The 24,815-nt window shown below is 46.5% G+C and overlaps 1 protein-coding gene across 1 annotated transcript; it reads right to left on the reverse strand.

The window, feature by feature from the left end:
• Nucleotides 1–202: 202 nt before the first annotated feature.
• On the reverse strand, nt 203–22,896 carry LOC128719988 (uncharacterized). Its single transcript, XM_053813634.1, has 10 exons — nt 22,786–22,896; nt 4,255–4,379; nt 3,624–4,169; nt 3,096–3,520; nt 2,798–3,000; nt 1,432–1,663; nt 1,180–1,358; nt 890–1,112; nt 568–799; nt 203–473 (listed from the first exon to the last, which is right to left on the reverse strand). The coding sequence occupies exons 1-10, from the start codon at nt 22,894–22,896 to the stop codon at nt 203–205; spliced, it is 2,547 nt and encodes an 848-aa protein (XP_053669609.1).
• Between the last annotated feature and the right edge of the window lie 1,919 nt (nt 22,897–24,815).

The following is a 24,815-nucleotide window of genomic DNA, read 5'->3' on the forward strand; positions in this document are numbered from 1 at the left end:
TTACTGTTTTGCTTGTGGATGCAAGTGGATGAGAAGGAGATGAGGTTCATCGATCACGCTTAAATGAGCATCCTGTGGACGTTTAGGCATTGGAGCGACACACAACCTGTGCCGCTTACTCCATATTATTCAGTGTTGGCATTTTCTCCGACATCGTATTTTGGTACACTCGTTACGAACCCGTTGCCGAACCTTGAATCCGTTACAGAACGGATTCCATCTGGCTCACTTCCTTGGCGGTATCTTTCGTTCCGCCATTCGACTGCGATTGCTTACGGTCATCGTTGTTAATCGTGGTAGTGGAGGTGATATTCGAAGTCACTGGTTGCTCCGTGGACGGGCTGGGTGCGGTTTGTATGATCTTCGGTACCATCGTGATCGGTTGATCATCGTCCGCCAAATCTTCCGACGGTTCCTCATCGATCGGAGTCAACACCTCGACGTGCACGGGTGCTTCCGATTGTTTGCGGAATCTAAAATATGTGCAATAACAACGACAAAAGATGAATAATCTACCTTCTCACGCAGTCTATGGTGATGTTGAAAATTGTATAACTATTCTCCCACCTTTTCATGGCTGGTGCCGCAAAACTCGTAATGGCCGACAGGGCAAATAGTCCTCCAGCGACAAAGAACGGTATGGAGTAAGATTGTGTGGCATCGTACAGGGCTCCGGCCAGCGGTGAACCGACGATCGTGGCGGCACCACGGAAAAGAATCAGCAAACCGAACGCATTCGTCAGCTTGTCCAGCCCGAGCAGATCGACCAGAATAATTGACGTCAGTGAAATGTAGCCAGCTAAACGAGGGCGAGAACGTGATAATAAGAGAGAATTGCGAATTTAGTGAATGAACTCCCAAGCAGCAGCAGATAAAGCATTAGACCTACCGATGGCAATACCGAATGCGATGGCCATTGCCACGTACGCCGCGTAACTGTGGCAGAAAGGCGTCAGGGCGACCGCTACGGTGGAGATGACTAGACAGATGTTGTTGAGAAACAGGGCGTCCACTTGCGGGAAGTCTGCCACATAACCGCACACGATACGTCCTACCGTGTTTGTAATGCCAATGATCGAGATAAGGAAGGAGGCAGAGTTTTGTTCAATTCCCTGTAAACGAAGAATACCAATTAGCCTTCAACTCATGCGAATAATAAAGCAACGACGGGATGCTTACATCTAAAACAGCCGCATCGACCAGGTACACGAATGGGACGTACAGACCGGCCATACCGAAAATGTTTGAAACGCCAATCATCATGAAGACGGGATCGCGCAGCAAACTAACATCCATCATGGCACCGATCGCATTCTTGAACGATTCCGGCAACACCAAACAAGGACAAAGATCGTACTCTATAATGAGATTTTGGAGGAGAATGGTTAAAGAAATGGTTCATGAAAAAGAGCTTCGCTACACGCTACTTACGTTCTTCCCTTCCTTTCTCTACGTCATCGCGCACATCATTCCGATGCTCCTTTTCGAACTTGGTCAGTGATACGACGGAATTACGATAGTTCGTCAGTGACTTTTGCGACTGGAACTCTTTCAGGTTGGTAACGGAGCCGGAGTAGAAGATGTCCTTACGTGACAGCGGACGGACCATTACCGGACGATCCGCCTTCAGCGAGGCTTTTGAGGTAAACATGCTGCCATCGTCCTGTTGATGTGTTTTTGTTACATATTTACATAAACAAGCAAACAAAATGGATCAGAAATAGAGAAGCTTATGCGAAAAGCAAGGAATATATGAAGTGGCAATGTGTCTGTCGTGCAAGTGTGGTAGGGCGAATGGGCAAAAAAGCGCGTTATGGACGTGGCACTACTAATGACGCTATCAAGCATATATCCACCAATTCGAAGCTGATGGTTGTGCAAAACCAGTTACAGTAGCTTTGACTCTATGTGCTTCCAATTATGATAATCCGCTAACCGCGACATGACCAAATAGGATGAAACCATCGAAAATTTTGTTGCGTTTAAAAATTCCTTGCGTCCACTAAAGCAATGCATGATGATGTGCAGTGAATGCAATTGGGAAATGAATGACGCTTAACTCTCCGCGTGGGCGAGTTAATGAGAGCTCTATAATAGCGCTGATTTGCTTGTGGTGTTGTTGTTTTTTTTTGCTACTTTTTCCTGGGTTACTTGTTACTATGGTCGACGGTCTGTCTAGCATCCAACGAAACGAACCAGAAGATAGAGCTTCACACATGCACACACGAGAAAGCTTATACTGTACGTTACCGCGCTACCACGGCATCCTGGTGCATGATGCTGTCGTTTGGTTACCATCCAAGATTAAATCTAAATTTAACAACCATTCTCCAAGGAGCGTGAAAGAGGTGTAAAAATTATAAACATTTTTTTTCTCTCAACGCGCTGTTAATTTTAGGCAATTACTTCACACATACACCCGTTCGCCAATTCGCACATACATTGTAGGGAGTGAGTTAGTAGGGAGGATTTCAATAAGGTGCTACCGGTTGTTGCAAGGGTTAGAATCGTACTAATTGCATTAGAGAGCTGCTAAACAAACAATACTACGAGGTAGTTAAATATTCACTACAAGAAATTATTATTATTACAACCAAAGAGCTATCGAAAGAGGTCGAAAGAGATTTTTAGCAACAAACCATTCTAATCGTAGCTAGATGGTTATTGGCTAAAACTCGACAACTCGGTACGTCTCTAAATGCCCAACACACCATTCAATCAAAAAATATTGTAGGGAGTTGTTGTTATTTGTAGTAAAAGAATTTAAAGAAAAAAATAGTATCAATTGGCTACTAACGAATTCCTCAGCGTTATTATTTTTGCTTCCATTGACTGAGCCGCGTGAGAGTCTGAGATGCATTGATTTACGTACGTCACCGTTGCTACCGACATCGCCCCGCGAGCTAGCCTTGATGGCCGCCAGCGACGGTTTGAATCGCTCTCCAGTCGAGTGTTTGCGGACGCGATCGAACGTCGGTACGGAACCATTCTTCGGGATACCTAAAACGACAGCAAACAGTACAAAACACACATAATCAGTAAGATTATTTGTGGTTTCTAACGTGTGAAAAAAAATCTTGCTTAAAATACCGTACCCGACTGATGGCTGGTAAAGGCAGGCTGTGAGGCATTGCGGGGCAAATTGTCCCCACCGTAGTCGGCCGCATCCGACTCGGAGTTTGTGTTGCGCTTCTTGTTCAACGGTTTCTTCATCTCGATCTGGCTCGATTCGGACGATGAGCCACTGCTGCCGTTCTGTTCCTGCGTTTTAAACTCCGAAATAGTGGGCAGCGTTGCAACCGGATGCATTCCACCTTGCTGGGCCGCCAGCTGGTCCAGGGCAAGGCTCGAGTGTACGCCGGGATCAGCGTTCAATGGTGCTTTCAGTCTTTTCTCCATCGTACCGTCGGGCAGCTGAACCATAAAGTACGACCCACTGATAGAGCCACGCTCCATCTGGAGACGTTTCTCTTCGTACATGCGCTGCATCAATGGTTTCACTTTGTCGTCCTTCGGGTAACTGAATTAATGTTTGTAGCATGAAATAAGCAAAATTAAGATTATAAAAACAAACATCTCAACATACTTATTAGTAGATGTATATTTGCTAGCACTTTACTTACGTAAGCGGCCGCATCATCGCACCAAACACAGCGCAGTTCAGGATCAACCCTGCCAGGATCAGGTTCGAGTTTTTCCAGTCGAAGTTCTCCAGCAACAAATTGGCGAGGGGCGCAAAGGCAAACGTACCGAAACCGGACCCACACACAGCAATACCGGTCGCAAGCGAACGTTTCGTTTCGAAGTAGTAACCGACGGCCACGACGGCCGGCAGATAGATGAGCCCAAAGCCGATGCCACCCATTACGCCGTACGTCAGCATCAGCATCGTCACCGAGGTGCTGAGTGTACTGAGCGCGAATGCCGCACAGGATATGATACTGCCGGCAATACAGACCGCTCGACAGCCGAACTTGTTTGCCAATGCCGACACGACCGGACCGGCACTTAAGTACATGCCGCTGAGCAAGCTACCGACCCAAGCCACCGTGCCTTTGCCTTCGCCGAAGTACACCACAAACTCGTTCAGGAACACGCCGAACGTGTATGCGATACCGTCCACGATCATGTTGCACATGAAGGACGCAAACACGATCACCCAGCCGTACCTTTAAAGAAAGGAGAGCAAAGATGCAATCGATTAGCGCAAGTTGCAACGTAAGGTTGCGATATTCACGGAAGAAGGATACTAACCCACCGTCCGGTGGTGGCGGCATATCATGGTACTCGCATCCTCCATCATCATCGTCCGGCGATGGGTCTTCTTGCTGGTCTGCGGTCAATCGTGCCGCTTCCTCGCACGCAATGTCACTGTCCGTCTGGAAGTGGTAAAATAGAGAAAAAAAAGTTATTAGAACACATCGACATCATCATTACAGGAGTAGGTGGTTCAATAAAAGGAAGCTATTATGGTAATATTTTATTTCCCTTCAGCTCCTCGGGCAATAAACATTTTGGCAATAACCGCTGACGTAGGTTGGTCAACAGCAACTCATAAAAGATGATTCGCGAAAAGGAAAGTCCGACGGTACGAAAAACAAAAGAACATATCAAATGTCAGTTGTTTTTTAATCCATCCATCATCTGCCTTGACACATTAGGGCACTGGAATTGAGGGGGAGGGGGGAGGGGGGGGGGGGGGGAGGGGAGGCGCCTAAAAACAATGTGCCTCTGCTTACACCGGCTGTTGTGCGAGCAAAAAACCTGGAGTTCAGCTGATCCAAAGTCCCCATAACGGTGGCACAAGAATTCAAACAACTTGCTGTCTAGCGAATGGGCAGTATATTTTATTTTGGTCAACATCCCGCCATTCGCTCCATTAATGGAATGCCTCTTTAATGAATTTGTGTTCGTGTTTGTGTAATAGAGGGTGGGGTGGGAGGGATCCACAGAACTGCTGGTTCTAAATTGCTCTAAAAACAAACACACTGGTAAGGGGGTGGATAGAATGGGGAGGGATTCGTTCATAATCGTCGTTGGTCACACAAATGAGAGAAATGGCATATTAACTTGTTTGCCATCGACTGAGGCGACAAATTCCAGTCAGAGACAGAAACGAAACGTTCCCCAACCAATCCAGATCACCGGAATGGTAGTGACCGTTGCGTAACATTTATCGTGCGTCGTTAGCGTGTTAAACGATTTCGCCACCGCAGTTTAATTGAGGGAATTTGTCCACGAACGCTGATGCAGCTGTGCACTCGCATGGGATGGTCCGGAACGAACCTTTCAGAGGACGTCAGTATGTACTGCCCACCGAACGTTCCAGCTCTAGTGCCGAACGTTTCGTTTGAGGAACGAACCGAACCGTTTTGCTTCGGATTAGAACCATTAGAAATTCAAATATTAATTGATATTTGTATAATTTGTGGAGGGTTAAGAATGAAAAAAGCAATAAGTGATTTGGAATGAACACAATCTTCCTTTCGAATTTGTTACATTCAAATGCAAAGACTTTCTCCTTTGATACAAACTTATAGAATTGTACAACTTCGTTCACTGCACTCTACTCCGTGAATTTGCTATTTTACTTTCTAAGAGTACATTTTGGTTAACAACGCTGGCAACGCTGACACTGATGAATGTGAAATATCGATCAGCACTTTTTGTACGACGTGATCACTTCACAAGGGTTGTTTGCTACATATACAACACCTCCATATAATAATCCACATGGGTCCTTTATCCTTTCAAGTAGTTCCTTTTTCCCACTTTGCTTTATTATCGTCCCGTTGACCCAGATGACAGTATGCACTGGAGCATAACGTCGACTTTGTCATCGGTCGCAATATTTGCCATGGGATGAAGGAAAAAAAAGCACACACACACACACACACATTAAAGAACGGACCAAACCCAAAAAAAGGAGATCGAAAAACCCCACCGCTGCTGCCACATTGTCTGCCGAGTGTGACGGAAGTGAAGGCCATACACTAGACGGTGTATGCGGTGAGAACGCTTCCGTTGTTCCCATTGACGCTTTGCTGTTTGTGGCACGCGACATACCAGCAGCACCGTGTGCCACACTCTCGGTTTCGCTCGGTACAGGTAACGGGGGCAAAGGTGAGGACTTTTTTTTGCGATGGGACAACTTATTTATAGACACGCCAAACCCGAGCACCACACAATGGATGTCTGTCGCGGGAAAAACACGGACGTCATCGGAAGGGATCTGGCCGTAACTAGCAAACGGGAGGACAGTACTGGCAGATGGTTGCTTTCCGACCACTACCAAGACTACCAAGCTATATCCCCTCGTCACATGCAGTCAACAGGTGGGTTTTTTTTGGGTGGCACTAACTAGAGAGATCTGTGCAAGCTTCAAGTACACACAAGCGACTGTCCCGAAGAGTGCGGACGAAGAAGGTTGTCCACTTCACCTGCACCATGCAAGGATGTGGACGACAGGTGAACCTATGTACGGGTTATCGTTTGCAGATGTGTTGTAGTTTGTACGTTGCTTTTAAGGTACCAAACTAACTGGCAGTCACTGAACTTCGCGTCGTGAGTGTCACCAATTGGCGAGGGATGCAAATCACTTTAATGATGTCTAAAGCGATACCTGAATACCTCTCAGATGCCTGGTTTTTACTCACTGTCCACAGAGTTGAATGCATCACGAATTTTGTTCTACGGACGATGGAGCTCAAGTGCTCAGAAAATCGAGTCTACCGAACTTGATAGTTCCTCCAAAACAGATACTCGCATTTCGCAGGCAGAATAATTGATGCACATATGTTGTCGAATCTTGTAGCAGCCAGTCTAACTATCTAACGACTCTCGATCGGATGCTCGCTTTTGTTCCGCTCTGGCAACATGTCAATGACCAGACGAGTTCGTTCTTTTTTCCCACTCCACCCCAGATGCTTTGTGGAATATGAAGCGATTTATCGCAATTCCAGGGTCGTGTGTCGCAGCGCAACAGCCGAAGCATGTTGCTACAGCTAAACAGAAACAAACACACGCGCTTCTGACGCGTTTTGTGGAGGTTAAAGTCATCGGAAAGGGAACCCCACATGGGGAGGGGAATAAACTGTGAAGTTTTGCTTCCGGCAGTACTTTGTTTTCGTTCTTTCCCGACAGAAACGCGACTAGCGAAACGAACGAAAAACACATCGTACACTTTCGAGGAGTAGAATGCAGTTGCACAAATAACCAACGGCGCAATGCCTTGTGTTAGACCGTTTTGTTGTCTGGTGTCTGTTCCTTTATGGGCAGCAAAAAAACCGGGTCAGCTGATAGGGTCGGCGATGAGTCACGACTGCCGCAGCAATTAATGAATTGTTTGTAACATTTCTACCATGGCGTTTGCAGGACGATTGTTTTACGAACGCATTTCGCATTGAATCTTCCAACACTCCAATGCACATCTACAAAGCGAACCAAAAAAAAAACAAAATCTAATCTTCAACATTGTTGCGTGATACTACATGGTGGACCGATATTACATTGCCCCATTCAACAGTAATTCCCCGTTGCATCGCAAGCACAGCAATGTCGTTACGTCAATCTTCTATCCATCCTCCACTAGAATGCGCACGTCCAAAGGGATTTACCCTTGGAACTACCGGTGCTCCACCGACAAAGGACGGGTGACAACAGCTGGCTGATCGTGATGAAAAATGGCACGTAATCAAACGTCGCATCATATCGAACAGTGTGTTATTGTGCACCGGGGAGGAACAGATTGAAAACTCGGCACAAAAATAAATTATCATTCCGCCACACATACGCACACTCGTGACACAGGTGATTTTGTACCGGGTGGGAAGGGGGAGTGGGGGGGCTCTGTTGGAGTATCACGTGTGCGCAATTATCATCCCACTGGAAGGGCTATGCCACTAATGACCTTCTTCCCGTCCGCTTCGGTGGTCAATCATAAGGATGGGTAGTAAACCTTCGGAACAACAACACTCATCGACAGGAATTCCTGCGGTACTCCAAGCGATGCAACGCACCATCTTGCCACCCTTGGCAACGCGCCATCCCCGGCCGCGTGTCCATCCGAAATTCCTTCGGTCCCACCAGATTATCGACCGAGTGGGTAGTAAAGGTGCGAAGCAAACGTACACAACACACACACACACACACGAGATAAGATACGCGGAGATGAATGGTCGAATAATGTCCGATCCATTTTCCAGCGCCTGTCAAGGCAGATATTGCTAACCGCCGGCCACCACCACTCGGCACACTATTGCTGCCATTATCGGAGTTTATCATTATCGTTAGCACAGTCGAAACTGCCGGGGCGGGATCGCAACAGTGATGCGATCTGAAGTACTCCTATTATTACGTATCTCTTGTCAAGCCCACGGTCATCCATCTAGCGAAGGGCAGGCCACTCGAGACACGCGTTAGATTTATTGGACATTGAACGAATTGTGTTGGACGTATTTATTGCAGGTATTGTTGCGGTATGGTACGAAATCTTCCCAACACTTTTCTGGTGGTGTAAGCAAACTCCGCAACCGATGTTGTTCAAAGAATAAAGGAAATGAATATCTGAGGTCCTCAGGAAGTATTCGAGGTAAGGAGGCATCAAAAATTGCTCCAACAGTTCTCTAAAACCCCTAAATTCTTCTACTACATCGGCACAACTACCTCAAGCGATCTAAGCCGGGATTTCTGGCTTATTTGACTTTAAGTACCCGTAGGGAGATAGTCAATCCACCGTACCATGGGGCTTGATCTGGATGGGATTTTGGAACGTTCCTGTCGTGGGAAAAAACTGGTGCCGCTACCGACACACCAACCGGTCCCGCTTCAAAATCTTTAAATTATTTAGCAAGAAAAGCTTCACACAGCCATGCAGAACGAACATCGCGTTCAACAATGTACGATCATCACACGGCGCTATGTCTCCCTGTGCCCAGTCGAGCTGAAATTTGGTTTGCATCCATCAAAACAGCTCAATTAATGCCAATTAAATAATGTACGATCCTCGATCACTTTCGCTCGATTGCCGCCACGCTTCCCGATCGCCTCGGTGAGGATGGGTGAGGAAGAAACGATTCCGCCGCCTTGGCATAACGAATTGAAAACGCTCGTGTTTTCATCGTCCGCTCACCGTGGTTTTGGTCGCTTTAGTAGTCATGATTCAGTGGAGAACACGCGTCGCACGCCAAACACGCCAAAGTAATAGAAGCTGCTGCAAAGATCGAACCGCCAATTGTCACCACTCTGTCACTGGTGAATCGGCTTCACATAACGCAACAAAAAGCCGTCAAAAAGGCCACTATAATCACGATCCTGCTTTTACAACACTTAAGCACCCGTTCTCGGTCCTACAGAGGGCAAACGTTTCAGCCCCCCGGGGGCGCACGCGTTTATGTTACAGCGCACACAGCAAGGGAATTCACGGCAGCAGACCGACCGCGTGTTGGTATATCGGCACGCAACTAACACCGGGCACGGAATGGTGCGATTTTCGTACTGGAAATTGTTTTAAAGCCAATTAAACGATGATGTCCCGATGGTGCCGTCGTAGCTACTGCTGCAGTGCCACTATCTCCGTACGAGTGCAGATCGTGTGTCGCTATCCCGCTCTCTATCTCTATCGCGCGGATTCTCGTCGGTGTTGGTGGCACACGGTACAGGGGAACGGGTGAACCCGATACCACCAAAACACCCACAGGAACATAGGCGGACCACTCCAATGTGGCCAACACACGACCACTATAGACCCGGGTTTTTTTTTCTTCAAGAGATATCACCCAACAGGGCCCAACCAGTGGTGTACAGTCCCTCGGTCCAAAGAGGGTGGTTGGTACGCTTAATCAAATCTCATACGAGCAGTACATTGCGAAACTTGCTTACGACAACTCATCAACTTCCATTCGGCACCATCGCATTCGGAGTCGATCGTCTGGTTGGAGAAGTTCTGGTCTTACTGTGTGTTTCCATCTCGAGGAAGCGTTACCAATCGCTGTTTGAACAATGATATTGGAATCTGTTAAGGGGCATTCAAGCGAACAACGGTTGATGTTCGTGGGACGTGAAAAACCTTTCAGAACTCTTGAGCTTATCGTGGAACAAAAACAAAAACCCAACGCCCGGCTATATGTTGCCGTTTGGTTAACGATTCGAAACCCTTCCAAGAAGAAGCTTTCATAAATCATTACCCATTTTAATGTGCATATCGGTTCGGACTGTTTGTCGATCTTTCGAATGACTTCCGGACATCCGGAGCGCCATTGAATCGTTGGCGTATATCATATATCTCATGTTTGTTTTCATTCTACCAGCCCCAAACTGGCGCCATCGAAGTATCGCTTGGGCCGGAAATTATCCTTTTCCATTCCTTACCCATAACCCGAACATATTGCCTGAGCAAAAAATGAAAAAAAACACATAACAAACGGCTCCGGGATAGTCTCTTCTCGCCACGATTCGGGGGCATTACAGGGCAGCTGTATGCGAAATGCCAACAGCCCCGATATCGACGTCTCGACAGTCGTCAAGGTTGAAGAATGCACATGCATGAAATGGGTAGCGGATGCAGCCACCCTACCCATAACCAATCGTCACCATCGAACACGACATTGGCTCGAGCGCATTTACAGCTCCAGCGCTGAAACAGTAAAACGCGGCACGAAATCCAGGTCAATGTTAGCAACGTTATCCTACGCACGCGGGCCATGCTTGGAGCGTACTTGGTGCCACGTCTTTCGCTGCAAACTGCAGACACCGACCGGTTGTACTCATGACCCTGGTGTGCCGAAGCAGATAGAAAGGATCCCTTTCGTCGGTCACAAAAAGGAAAAGCGAAAAGCGAAAAGGTGCTAACGGCATTGCAACATCGATCCTTATGCACCGAACCGTCCGCTGATCGGCCAATTCATATACGCAGCCGCAACAGACCGACGATGATCATATGACGCGGTTTCGTCCGCGTGTTTGCGAATCAATTAATGAAAGAATTTATGGGCAAGCTATCAATGCGGGGAGGTGGGGGGGGGGGGGGGGGGGGAAGTGAAAACAATGGCGAAAAGTGTACGACACCTACCCGTCGGGCCTTTTTACTGGCCATGATGCTTTATGCTGCAGCAGCACTGCTCGGTCACGGGCGTGATGATATGGTGGATCTGGTCACACGTAAGCCACCCACCAGTGAAAGGAGGGGCCGAGGGTTTGTGGGGGGGGGGGGGGATAGGGGGGTCGGAGTGCAAAAATGTCCCACCTCAGCACGTGAGGGTAGAACGTTTGCTAATAATCTGGACACAGCGTGAGTTGCAGTACACTTCGCTAACTGCAATCATTCGGCACTGCCTCGCCTAACGGTTGCGGGTAAACACGGCTAGCAAACACTCACTTACACGCAGATCGATTTTTTGTTTCTGAACCACCAACCAATGCAATAAAATTGTAATTATCTTGCAAAACACTTCCTTCCGGCACTTGCAACTGGCACGAAATTTTACATTCTCTGGAGGACGGTTTTAGTACATCTTTAAGTACACCTTGTATCGTTGTTTCAATATGCTATACCGGCAGCTGTTAAGGTGTGGGAAAAGAACACTGTAAAAGGCACTGATCGATACATTTAATTTTTGTTAACAGCATAAAAGAGGCTAACACATGACGTCGCACTACAACGGCTGTAGCCACTAACTGCAGGGGATGTTCATCTCCGGTTCGGATCTTTCGAAGGATCAACGATCGTACGAGTACATTTTAAATTCACCAAGAACAGTGCACAGTTCTGAGGCCTTTTTTTCGAATGAAGCTAGACGTACTACATCCACGTTTTAGCATTTGATCAACAGACATTCAACCCTGAACGCGAAAGATTAACTCTTTGCAAACTCGTTTCCTTCTACTTTCACGCCGAAATCATTACATCACGCCTGTCGTCATCGTCGTCATCGCTGTCGCTGAGCCCCACAGCATTTTTGGACAGCGGCTTACACCATTAATGGCACAATTATTCGCTCTATCTTATCATCCCCGGCTGGCAATCCCCAGCCCCGTAGTACCACGAGCCGCACTGATAAACGGTCCACGCGGGCCAAAAACAATTCTTTACGCCTCGATGTTGCCAATCGGAGCGCTCATGACGGACCCTAGCACCACTCCAAGTCCACTTTCGACGACAAATACGCACCGGCTATGGACGTCGCATACCATCTTGCTCGGAGATTAATCTACGCTTCCACTCCATTCAACTGTCTCCGTTGAATGATGACCCCGAAAGGCGGAGTACACAAACCACTTCACGGTAGGAAGTTCGTGATGGGTAATGGTTCCCGCGCTTAGCCCTCGTCGTCAGGTGTTCGAGGACATCTTGAATATGGCCATCGCCACAACAACGATATCGTGTGGTTCAAGCCACATCCACAACTGCCTAGCCTTGAAGGTGCGCTTTGAAGGAAATCGAAACGTATTTTTCATTCAAACATATTCAACTCCGTCACAACAATCGATTGCGACCAGTGTACTAAGTACCGCTCTAACATTGGTCCACTATTAATGGAACACTACGGGCACGAACCGATGCCACACAACACAACCAAACACGCGCGGCTACCAACGGCATACTGTTTACTATTTTACCGACTCCGATCGTGAATCGCCGAGACCGCGATCGTGTTGTTTGTGGCTTGGTTGTTTGGCGCCCCGTGCCCATTCATGAAAGTGTGTACTAACATAGTCCACTGACACACATACACACCAAGCGAAGGTTCCGAATGTCAGCAGGGGGCCGCGTGTGTGGCCCCCGAACAAGGGGTGTTCCCTTCCCCGGTTGCGCATATTTATTGCGTATTGACCGTGTGCGGCAAACTGGAGATCTGGCTGGAGTGTGCGACCGGTTTTGGCGTCATAACCTTCAACGGTACGGTGTGACATCCCCGCCGCCGCCGCCTCTTTAACCTGCCACAAAACGGATCATTTCGATCCAGCGCAGACACGATCGTTTTGTCACGGTCGGAGAAGTTACGGTGCGGAATTCTTGAGATGACGCCGATCTTGCATCGGTAGTGCGTGTGTGTCTCCCTTAACATTGACAAGCCTTGCCCCTACGACGCAGACACCCTCACACATCAAGGACAACTACAGCTGGAAACCGATTCCATCACAGTGGAGAGTGTCTGTGGCCTAGAAAAAGGGGGGAAACAAATACCAGACAGAAGCACAAAGCTGTTAAAATGTGAATAAACATTTTTAACAGCATCCCGACTAGCATGGCTAATTACACAGCAGCGTACACTGTAAGAGAAAAAGTGCATTCGAAGAACCCTCATTAATTCTCCGCCGGTTGCGAGTGTTTCATCGAACCGCACTCCATCCCCGTGATCGACGAGACGCATGCGGCACGCTAATCCTTGCGGTGTGTAATTTAGAAGGGTGTGGGGAGACACCTGCACACCGGAATGATTTATGACACAAGGAGATAAACACCTTCAATGGCACCTTCCCGGGGCAAGGGGCAGGGGGAAAGATAATTCCCCACAGACTCACGAACACAACACGACTGCATGCTAGTTTTCCAGTTGTGCTTGATCATATTCGTGTCGGATGTGCTCTCCCGCCGAAAAAGCAGGCCTCGAATGGGCCCAAGAACAGTTTAATCTTCTCAGCGCTGAAACTACTCGACGCCCACCACAAAAACCCGTCACGTACTTTATCTGGCCGCAAGTCGGTAGCAAGTCAATAAACCGACATCGCAACGCACTCGCCAATACAAACACGGCCCTTATCACGTCGCGCACCGAACCGGGGCAGTTTGCTCGCACATCGGTTGGACACTAAGCGCAGGCAAACAATCATTCCCGCACCGAAAACCTAGCGTTACAAAGGTTCGATCGATTGGCTTATCGATCGTGCGGTGCCCCGATACGGCCATAGAGTTAGGGCGCTGCTGTGCGGTTCGACATTTGGCCCACTCGGACAGCAGAAACCCACAAGAATCGGAAGGGGTCGCGGTACAGCACACAAAGAATCGCACAATGCACACAACAACACCCGTGCGGGGAGGGGGGGGGATGCGACCGTCACACACAAACGAAACGAGGCCAGCTAGCCGATGACTACACATGACACACGCGTAAATGCATATATGCGCACAAGGTTAATACGGTTACGGTTATACACACCGTGGCGCATCGATAAGTACATTGGGGGGCCGCAGGCGAGTGCGCGTCATGAGCCCCAAAAAAAAAAACAAAACGAAGGCAAAACAACATTGATTGATTCACATTCGGGACCCGGCCAAACAAAGGCAATTGCGCCAATTTTACGTCCGACCGAAATCAACAAACGGGGCATCAGCGCAACGGGGTTCGGATAAAGACGCAAATTACCCGCCCACGGCACGGTTCGCAAGGATGCAGCCGGATGATCCTTTTGTGTGTAGTTTGGTCATATACTTGGTAAACCGGACGCGCGCCGAATGCTTGGGGAGACGCACACTTCGGTCATGTTTTGATGCCGTTTTGTGATGTGACACTAATACAAACTGGCCCAAAACCCCTGCCGCGCATAAACAGCACTCAGAAACAGCTGTTTTCTGCGCTGGTGTGCGGAATGGCCATACACACCGAAATAAACTGTGTGGGGGGGGGGAGAGGTGTTTTTTTTTGTGCGTTCTTTGTCGGAACGAAACGTCGCGGGAGTTTGTTTGGCTTGATCTGTTTGTTTGACGAAACGCTCTTGCTCTTGCGTTGCGTTCGGAAGGAATACCACGACGATCCGCTTTATACACTCTCGATTCTTGCTATAATTGGTTTACTAAAATGTGTGTGTGTGTAAACAGCTCTACTAAACGAATGTTCTAAACTCTGTTCGCTACTATCGCGCATAAACAATCAAAAACCTCACTACAGGGTGTCTCTCACACGGATGGGTTTCGTGAGAGCTAATCCCATATCTCACACTGCTCGCACTGTGACCGGCGCACTGTGGGCACTGTCGGTCGGAAGATTTGGTTCACTACCACCAAACTATACGGATATTCTTGTCAATCGGTTTCACCCGATTTGCAAGGGCAGCATCGTGGTGGTCCCTTTAACCCACACTTGTGCCGCCTTGAGTTCCTTCCTACGTCCTCGTCTCGTCCACCCCGACCGTACAACACTTTCCCGATCCCGCAAATGGATTCTTTTTTTATCCGCTTTTTTTTTTTATAAACGCACGTCCGCGGTTCCCACACAACGCGGGCAGGTACCGGGTTCGATTCAAGTGCCCGACGTCCCGGCATTGGTCGGCTTCTCGCAGTATCGACCGCTGCCACCGCAAAACTCTCCCACTGGCCACCCCGTGAGTCACGGCATGTCGCGGGTTGTAGCGGTAGATTGCACGCGGATGGTGGTCAAACATTCACCGACGGACGTGGACCGAAATGGACCACCAACGGGGGATTGGCGAGCGTGTTTTCGTGAGCGTATGATGCTCTCGCGTTCGCTACATCTTTGTATTTCGAGACAGATCTAGTGATCTCCCCCCGAACGAAAGCGGATGCAGTTCCGGAGAAAAGTCCTTTTACCAATCGATTTCTTCCGGAGACGGATAGTTGACCGCATTATCGACTGGTTCCGGATTGAGTAATGCAACGGAGCATCAATATGCGGTGAAACATACGCAACCACACGGCTGCGGTTGCGTTACAGCCTGTACACACGTCATGCCGAGCGGATTAAACCCACCACCGCGGGCCGACTACGGCTAGGGCGCAAAAGCAAACGAACGGCGATGGAGCGATGACAGCCTGGAGCAAGACGATCGATTTGTTCTAAGTCCTTGCGACGGTGGTACTAACTGCCTCTGTTCGCGGCCTGCCTGACAACGAAGGAATGTTTTGCTTCCAGCGGGAAAGCACACTGCAGCGCACACTAATTTGTTTATCGAACTAAGCACGGCGAACAACACGCATTCTCGACACCACACACCAGCCAGAAATGTGCACCACTCTTTCGCAAAACTGTACCCAGCGCGGCGGGATTCTTCCAACACACGACGATCGGTGTGAACGGTGGGCGAAAAACTGATTTGACGGAAAATTCACCATCAGCTCGTACGGTCGCAGAATCGCGATCGGGTTGACGGCTCGATGGACTGACCCAGCTGGCGGAGGTTAGAGGGTGACGCTGTCTCTGTGTGTGTGTGTGTGTGAAAAAAGCTACACTGCAAGGGGGAACACCCCAAGAGAGCAGGGCTACTACTGCCGGTGTTCCGCCGTGCCGTGTACTCTCAGAACGCGCCGAACAGCGGCAGCAGTTGAGTGGCGTAGTGTTTGAGTGTATACTCCCTCCCCGAACAGTGTGGTCCACATTAAATTCCATACGCTGTCTTTTTCCTACTTGCATCAAACCATGCTCGGGGTTTGATGCGGCTTGACTAGTCTTGGGGTATAAATAACAACACATCACACACCCGCGCACACAAACACAGTGGCACAGTGGATTCAACCCCTCCCGGGCAAGGGTGAGGTGATAATGGCGAACGCATTCGTACTTGCCGCGCAGGGTGGCACGCACGAGGGCGGAGAATGAGTGAGGTGGTTCACAGCGCATTGCACTAGTGCTGCCTTGCTCGGGTTTGCTCTCTTCTCTCGTCCGCTCGGCACAATCGTACACATCACGATGTGTTTGGCGCCCCTGTGTAACCCACTTGCAATGCGCTCTCAATTCTTATGTCCCCCCCCCCCCTAGTGCGTAGTGATCGTGACGTCGTGAATTCGGACGTGTGCAGAACCGTGACAGATTTAGTACAGAGTGGATTGATCAGTGCAGGGAATGAAATTATTGGTAAACATGCGTGCAAAACATGCAACCAGCTGTTTCTTCTCTGAAGATTCCAAATTCTGTTTTCTGAGAAATATTTGACGAATTAATATTTTGTAATTTTAATTTTAAATTTTAGCTTTATGTTTCGAAAATTAATGCATTTTAGGGTATCATACCAATTTATTTTCAAAAAAGTTAATGGTTTTTGGATCTTATGGATCTGGATCTGGATTCTGGATGGATTTCCAACACAAAAACAACAATAAATCTAAAATCTAATCTAAAATTAACACTAAAAGCAAAATCACTCAACTCTTGAAATTTTTACAAAGGATTATAGCACTCAGATGCAAGTGAAGTTCAGCAAAAATGGAAGAACTTCACGATACAAGCTACTAAAACTAAGACTTGCACTAAGCCATTAGTTATGGTATTTTTTTCAAAAAGAACGACTAGGCCGTATTGCTATCTGTTAGTATTAGAGTTATGATCATCGCTAGAAAAAGCCATTCTGATGATTCATATGGCAGTTTAAGATTTGATGAAAATGAAAATTGTACTAATTGCCTTAAAACTATTGAATTCCTTTAATTATAAACAGTGCTAATGATTATTATCAAAGCAGAAGTCTAGCAGTTGGAAAACGTGTCGATTTTGTTTATTGCTTTCTAGTTTGTAAAATCTGCTCCAAAAAACGAAATGAACAATAATAAAATTTCATCAAATTACCGAATTATCTTAATCATTATCAGAGGCGTTACTTTGGTAAAAACTGTTTTGAAATACCAATATTAGCTTTATTAAATAAGTCATACTTGTTTCTGATAAGCTCGGGATGTGATTTGCCGTAAATTAGCGTATAAAATTATAATATTTCCGATACCCTAGAAAACTGCAGTTTGCAGACAACCTCTGGGGGGATTCAGTAAACTTGTATATTTGTACAATTCCAAAGAGCTTATCAATCAATGTTTTTAAAGCACGCATTGCCATAAAGATGACGTCGCGCATGGGGGGTCGATTTTTTTCCCGCTCTCTACCCCGTAAGTGTGGGACATGCGCGTGTAGTGAGTTACTTGCTTAGTCTTATGTTCACCCACGCAGCGCTCAATGTAGATGCACCACGCCAAACGTAACGCACAGTGTAACGCTTCCGTAACGGAACAATAAACAGGAAAGTAGTGTACCGTTTGGCAAACATATCAGTACGATCGCACCAACCATCAATGTGTGGAGCTTGGATAAACAAAAGTAGGTTTGATTGTTCTACGATATGTCTCTAAAAATAAACACACTAAATTGGAATTCGCTTTGGACCGTCTGGGTAGAAGATCGTTTCAGTTAAGATGATGTTTCCTTTGTTAGATTCTTCATTTGAAGCTTATTTTTTCGATCGATGTTTTAAAATGTAACAACAGCGCATACGAGCCCGTGATGGTTGCTACAGCAACTACAAGCAGTTAATTAAGTAATGATTTCATATATATGTGATGCGTGGGTCACATGATACACAGGGTTTTACACTTTAGTTTTGACTGGCAGCACACATTTTTTGACGCGCTGCACTCGATTTCTTGTCGCCGGCGCACACTTTTCATTGCAAGCACCGGATTTTTGAACGAAAGCATTTAATTTCATCAGCCCGATTCTTGACAGCTTTTCGGCCGCATGTTTATAACACCCCATGTGAAAGATTGGTTTAAGTTTGAAGCACTTGTTTATATGCAATATTGTATGTTTTTTAGCTACCTGATATTTTTTTGTGTAAAATATAATTAATAAATTATAAGAAGATTTATAAAACATGTATTGGGTTATGTATTTGAAGTATTATGCCATTTAAAGTGTAAAACCCTGTATTACAAATTGAAGGTGAAACACAATTAACAGCATATTGGAGGACAATTTCACTAAAGATATATCTTTAGGTAAAAATTACCACGTTATAGTGTCGTATTTTTAAGGCAAATCTGGTTCAAAAAGTACATAAAATGCGATTATTAACACCAAGCTACTCAGCGACAGCTCCCGAACATCTACGATCGACGTATGTTGATCTGATGATAAAACTCGCCACTTGTAGCTAATCAGCTCAGTAAACGCTAAACGGGTGACAAACAAAAAACTGTAAGCAACCTAACAAATTTGCACATCTTGTAAAAGTAAATCTGGCCAGCAACATCCGGTCGTCAATTGTACTAAAATGTCACAATATAAGGCAGGAAATTAGCGCGACTATTAGAGCAACGTGCAGTGAACTTGGAGATAGGTGAAGAGCTCTGGAGTTGATTATGCAACTTCATCAGCTAATTTCATTTATATAGATCCGATATGTTCCCATGGAAATTATTTCCTCGCCCCGGCCGGCGAATTTGCTATTTACTCTTTTTGTCCCTTCCCTAACCGGCTTGTTTGCAACCAAATTGTCTGATCATGCAAACCGGACTCGTAGCAACACGAAACAAGTTGATACAACCATTTAACATACTAAATGGATTTTTCACCACCGTTTTACATCCCGGCCATCAGTCGACCGCAGCCCACTTACGGATCCCCTGTAGGCTATTAATTCGCACGCTAAACAGCCACACGCTCGGTGGTTTCGATGATCGCACCGGAGGGAAAAACGGTTGAAATCTTCCCAGCACAGTGACGTCACGTCGCATGTGTCCTGCCTCCTCTATCCCGAGTGTTCCGATTGTGGATAAACAAGACTAGGTTTATCGATCACGGCCGGATTCACAGCCTGTGGTTGATGCAGGAGGTGAAGGTACGTGCTAAACGCACCGTGCCTCAAACCTATCGCTTGATTTATGTGCCACTATTGAGCGGATCGTGCTGACAACGTATGATAACCTAGGTTTTTTTTTATGCACAAAACCTATATACATAAGTACAAATTGCAAAAGTACATACAAATTTTAGCTTCCACCGATTAATAAGGCGTACGTCAGAAGTGGGCAGATCACTTTGAATAAGTGGACCAACAGACCAACAAAGCCGCAATGACGTACTCGCAAACGTGCTGGAGGCAAAGTCTGTCGATGAAAGGACGAGTGGCTGTGTGTTCAAAACCTACACTACGTCAGTTGAACAAACAATTCCGTTGGCTAATTAGTTGATAAAATATCAACTGATCACATCGCATAATGGCACCCTCATATCCACGCTTGGGCAAAACTACTTTCCTACACCTTCGACACCGAATTGGAACTGGGTCTTGTTGATCGGTGCTTTAACGTCGCTCATTTTCGACTCGCGCCGAGTCAAATCCGAAATGGCTATTGGTTTCATGGGCTGCGCTGTAGGAGTCCAGGGAAAGCAGGGCATGTTTGACTATATCATTTAACGTGAGCATTTGATAAAAATATTTACATTTTGCATTCTACCATCGGACAAAGGACGAACGTACAACTGCTTTTCGTCATTGGCAACCGTTTAGGAATTTGCTAACGGAAGGTCTGTTTGATTAATGTGAGCAGATCTCGATGGTGCGCAGAGCACACACTGGAGATTAATTTTAAAAATGTGCAAGAGCTGTATTGAAGTTGCTAGGAACTGCAAACTCCATGAGTTAAAATATTAATTATAGTTTATTAAATTCTTAACGAGAGTTTATTTGTCTTTTCCAAGCAACAAACTCGAACCCCGCACTTTACACACTTGGAAAATGGACAATGTCTTCGATACATTGTTATATGCACTGTTCCCTAACTCGATCTTGCCGCCGCAATGGGTTATCCGGATGGGGCCGGCACAATACCGGGCCCACGGGGTTCGCATTCGGTGAAAAGTATTTATTTAATAATTCAACCCCTATCGTAAAACTATGATGATGAAGGCAATCGTTAACCACCCGATGCCCCACCCGTACTAACAGGCACCCGTGGCTTTCTGTCCCGTGGCCAGCTCACGTCGATGCCGATGCGTTCGCTTGGCAGGCTATTAAATTTCCGTACCATTCCAACGTTCCAACCAGCCATCAGTTGCAGAACAAAGAAAGGATGGATGGTGAGGACCGCTGTGTGTGTGTGTGCGTCTGGTGCTGTCATTGCCTGGCGGTATTGTGTCCAGTACAGTAGACTTCTTGATCAAAAATGATCTTGAAAACTTTGTTAGTCCTTAGATGTACAAAGTTGTGCTGCATGATTATTTAAAATCGTGATAAAATATTCACAATAAATACATTTGATTTCATGTTCATATTTCCTGTTTTTTCGCTTCTCATACACTAACAGTACAATACCAATAAAATGCTACAGTAATATTTTATATATTTATTCTGTCTTAAGCAGTATGAAAAACTTTCCTCGTTCCTCAAGTAATAAAAAAAAGTTTTCAAAATTATTAAAATACAAATATGTGGCTTTCAATTGAAAACTGTCAAAATTAGGAACAATAGTTAGTTTTTCGGAATTTTTCACAAGACTAACACAAGAAACGACACTGGCAAAGAAGCCACAAGAAAGGCACTAACAAGAAATTATAATAATGCTACTGGTAAATGTTCACGTCACTGTTCAGTTTCACTTATTTCTATTCTACCTAATTGTGGGAAATTATAATTCTTAAGCTTGGAATAATTAAATAGACAAGAAGGAAATGCCTTGAGGAATTTGTACTCTCTGTAGTCGTTATAATTATATTTAACAAATTAATAAATGAATAAATAATAACGATAACAAACATTTTTAATATCCTAATTTATTTACTGTACTAACAATCAGAACAGTGCGAATAGATTAAAATACCTTGTGTAACACAACTAAACCAGTAGAGAAATCGTGGTAGTTGTAATCAGGGTTAAGAATGTTTTCGTGATCATGTAAGTATTGCTTTACAGTAAGTGTTATTTGCGCTTACACCAGAAAAATCAAGCCAAAACAGGATAAGCCTCATAACTGGGAGGAAATGTTCAGCGATGTTCAACTTCGGCAAACTCTGTCCGTCATACCTTTGGCCTTTGGCCATCATAATGGAAATAAATCTAAAACTGGCAGTAAAACTAATTGGCAGGAAAAGAAACAAAACCATAATCTGTCAAACGAAACCATTCCGACAGCACTGTTTATTAATTCCGTTGATAACTAGATAGATAGATAACGGAAACCCCGACTATTACGCACCAAAGTAAAGATATCACCTCGCTGCACGTGTTGCGTTTGTCGTTTGTCACCCCACCGCACGCATAAAATGTCATTCCATGTAAAAACACAGACCCTCTTGGCTTCCCACCCTTCCCAAACCATCACTACCCGGTCCTAACTGTGCTGAGAAATAGCTGAGTAGAAGAAAAGAAAACGCAACGGCAAACAAGCAACAGCATAGCAATAGCATCATCATCTCCATTTAATATATCTCACCCGATCATGGCCGGGGCACACTGTTGCACGTGCAGGCAGCGAACCGATTAACTGCTGAGCGTTGGATGGTGGTTGCAGTGAACGAGCAGTAGAGCCATGAAATCTACGCGCGATAGTAGACGGTGGGGTGGCCGAGCACGACGCGCAAATGGTTCCATACGCTTATTTACTATGCGACAATCGTACAGAAAAGCATGTGAAAACAAAAAGACGCACACACACACATTCCACATTTGCATTCCCATCGTCCACGCGTCGGATAACATGCACGACCCCCTGGCCCTTCCTTCACGCCCGGGTCTGGTGAAACTGATATATGTTGAGTAAGCCCCTTTCGCCCGCAATTCAACCCCGTGGCCCACTGTCCATTTCCACAGGACATTCGGTAACGTCGGTGGCCGATTCTTCTTTCTACGCCGTCTTCTACGGAAACGTACGCAGATGTGGTGCGCAAAAAGAAAACGCAAACAACAACAATCTCGTCCGCGGGTGCGAATAATCGCATAACTTAGCAAAAGGAAAACACACCGAAACAACATAAAAACGGGCGAAGCAACAGTGAAGAGAGCGAGAGAGAGAGAGAAACTAGACATCTTAACTTATGAATGAATGAGGAACGTCACTCGGTATATACTCACCACTAGGAAGCGGTCCGATCGCATCGGGATGATGCCACCGTCGTCGTCCTCCTCCTCACCGCCAGCTTGTCCACCCTGTTCCGCATCATCCTGGCTAGCTGCTTGACCCATTTTTCTTCCTCCTTTACGCCCTTACACTACGCACACACCGCGAAGAATTGCAACCACCCACCCTTTTGTTTTTTTTTTTTTGGCGGGGAAATGGGGTAGATGGATGGAAGGAGGTGGGCCCCTTTACACTGCCGCACCACTGGCAACCACCTTCGTCGGGCTCGGTCGGCGGTTTCTTCACTCACCTTCTCACCACTGCTGCACCAAAACACCACCGAAGGACATGGCCTACTGTAGCAGTGGTATCAGAACGCTCAAACACTTAGCCACGACCGCACACATCCACACTGATAAAACACTTCGTAAGGATGGCGAATGGATGGTATTGCGTAAATTATCGCCAGAAACAAAACAAAGGAACCATAAAGAAGTTAAAAAATGGATTTCAATTCACCCCTATTCGGTGGTATGGAGCTGCTTCTACCCCACAGTGCACTTTAGCTGTGCTCACAAACAATGAAAAGATGGCAATAAAAACACTGCTCCTACCGGGTGACAGAAACGGACAGCAAGTGGCAACATAATTACATCCCTCGTCACTGGATGGGGTGTGTGTGTGTGTGGCTTGTCGAGGAAAAACCCTGGTCGTGCGTTTCCGCGACGAGATGCACACGCTGCCAAGGTACACACTGAACTGCTGTGAGAAGTATACTTACACACTGGCCCTCTGGTAGGGAAAAGGATAACAAAAACTCGTTATCCTGCGTAGATTGGGGACGACGGTGGGCGGTATTATCCTTCAATTTTTGACACACACACACTCTCTCTCGCTCATACACATCAATTACCTTTCAAAAAGGAATGTGGCGCGGCATACTAGAGTCACACACACACACGCATACACCTGCAGTGAGAGGATAACCCAAACACTACTTACGTATGCATGCAGTACAAATTAACCTCTCTTTTTCACTACCGTAGTATGCTGAGGAATCAGATTGTGGGTGGCAGGAGGATTTGTGGGTTAAGCGAAAGGAGAATGGCTAGTGCAAATCATGTTTATCACGGCCAGCTATGATTTTGTTGTTTTCACGCGGCAGGTGCGCTTTGCTTCTACCGCAGCTGGTCTAGGAAAATTCACTTCCCAATTCTTTGAATCAACGCCACTCGGAAGCAACATCCAAACCAATCGATTATCCTTCACAATTATTTTGTTTGCAGCCCGTGCAGCACTTTACGACAAGCAGACACACACACACACACACACACACACACACAAGCAAATACACACTCGCGAAGCTCCTTCACGGGAACGCACAACTGCACAATCCGGTCGGAGTCGTCAATGCAACTGCTGTATCGGAACCGCATGGACATACACCAAAAGGGCAAATCAAATCAACACCACTGGGAGCAGTGCGTGGTGGTTGCGAAAAGCCCTTGTAAACCGACACCGTATAAAACGAGTAGTACTGTTTTTTTTTTAGCACAATTGGCACAGGCTTTAGCCCTTTGCTGCTGGATAGCCAGGTTGTTCTTTTCTTATTCAATTTTTGTTGCTCTTCTGCTTGCTCTCCCGCCTTATCACCTGGTTTTGGCAGCCGATGTGTGTGCCTTTTTTTTCGTGTGTTACCTTTCCCCTTTTCTTACGGTCGTCTTAATTGCCGCTGGCCGAATGTTATGATAACAGGGGCCCCTATTGCAACGGGTGGGCACACCAGCGGCAGCGAAATTTATGAGCACAGGTACGCGCTGATTAGAAAGGATTAAGCCGACGGAAACGCGGATACAGCCGCTGGAAAACGTTGCGCCACTCGTGTCATTTTTGCCCAATTTGCTGTAGGCTCCATAAACAATAAACAAGAGAGCCGCGAACAGCGCGCGAGGGAGCGAGAGAGAGAGAGAGAAAGAGCATTTGTTGTTGGTTTCGGTGTTTCGATTTTTATAGCGCCTGTGCAATGTGTACACCTTGGTGATGG

Source organism: Anopheles marshallii, chromosome 2 (genome assembly GCF_943734725.1).
Source record: "Anopheles marshallii chromosome 2, idAnoMarsDA_429_01, whole genome shotgun sequence".
Lineage (NCBI taxonomy): Eukaryota > Metazoa > Arthropoda > Insecta > Diptera > Culicidae > Anopheles > Anopheles marshallii.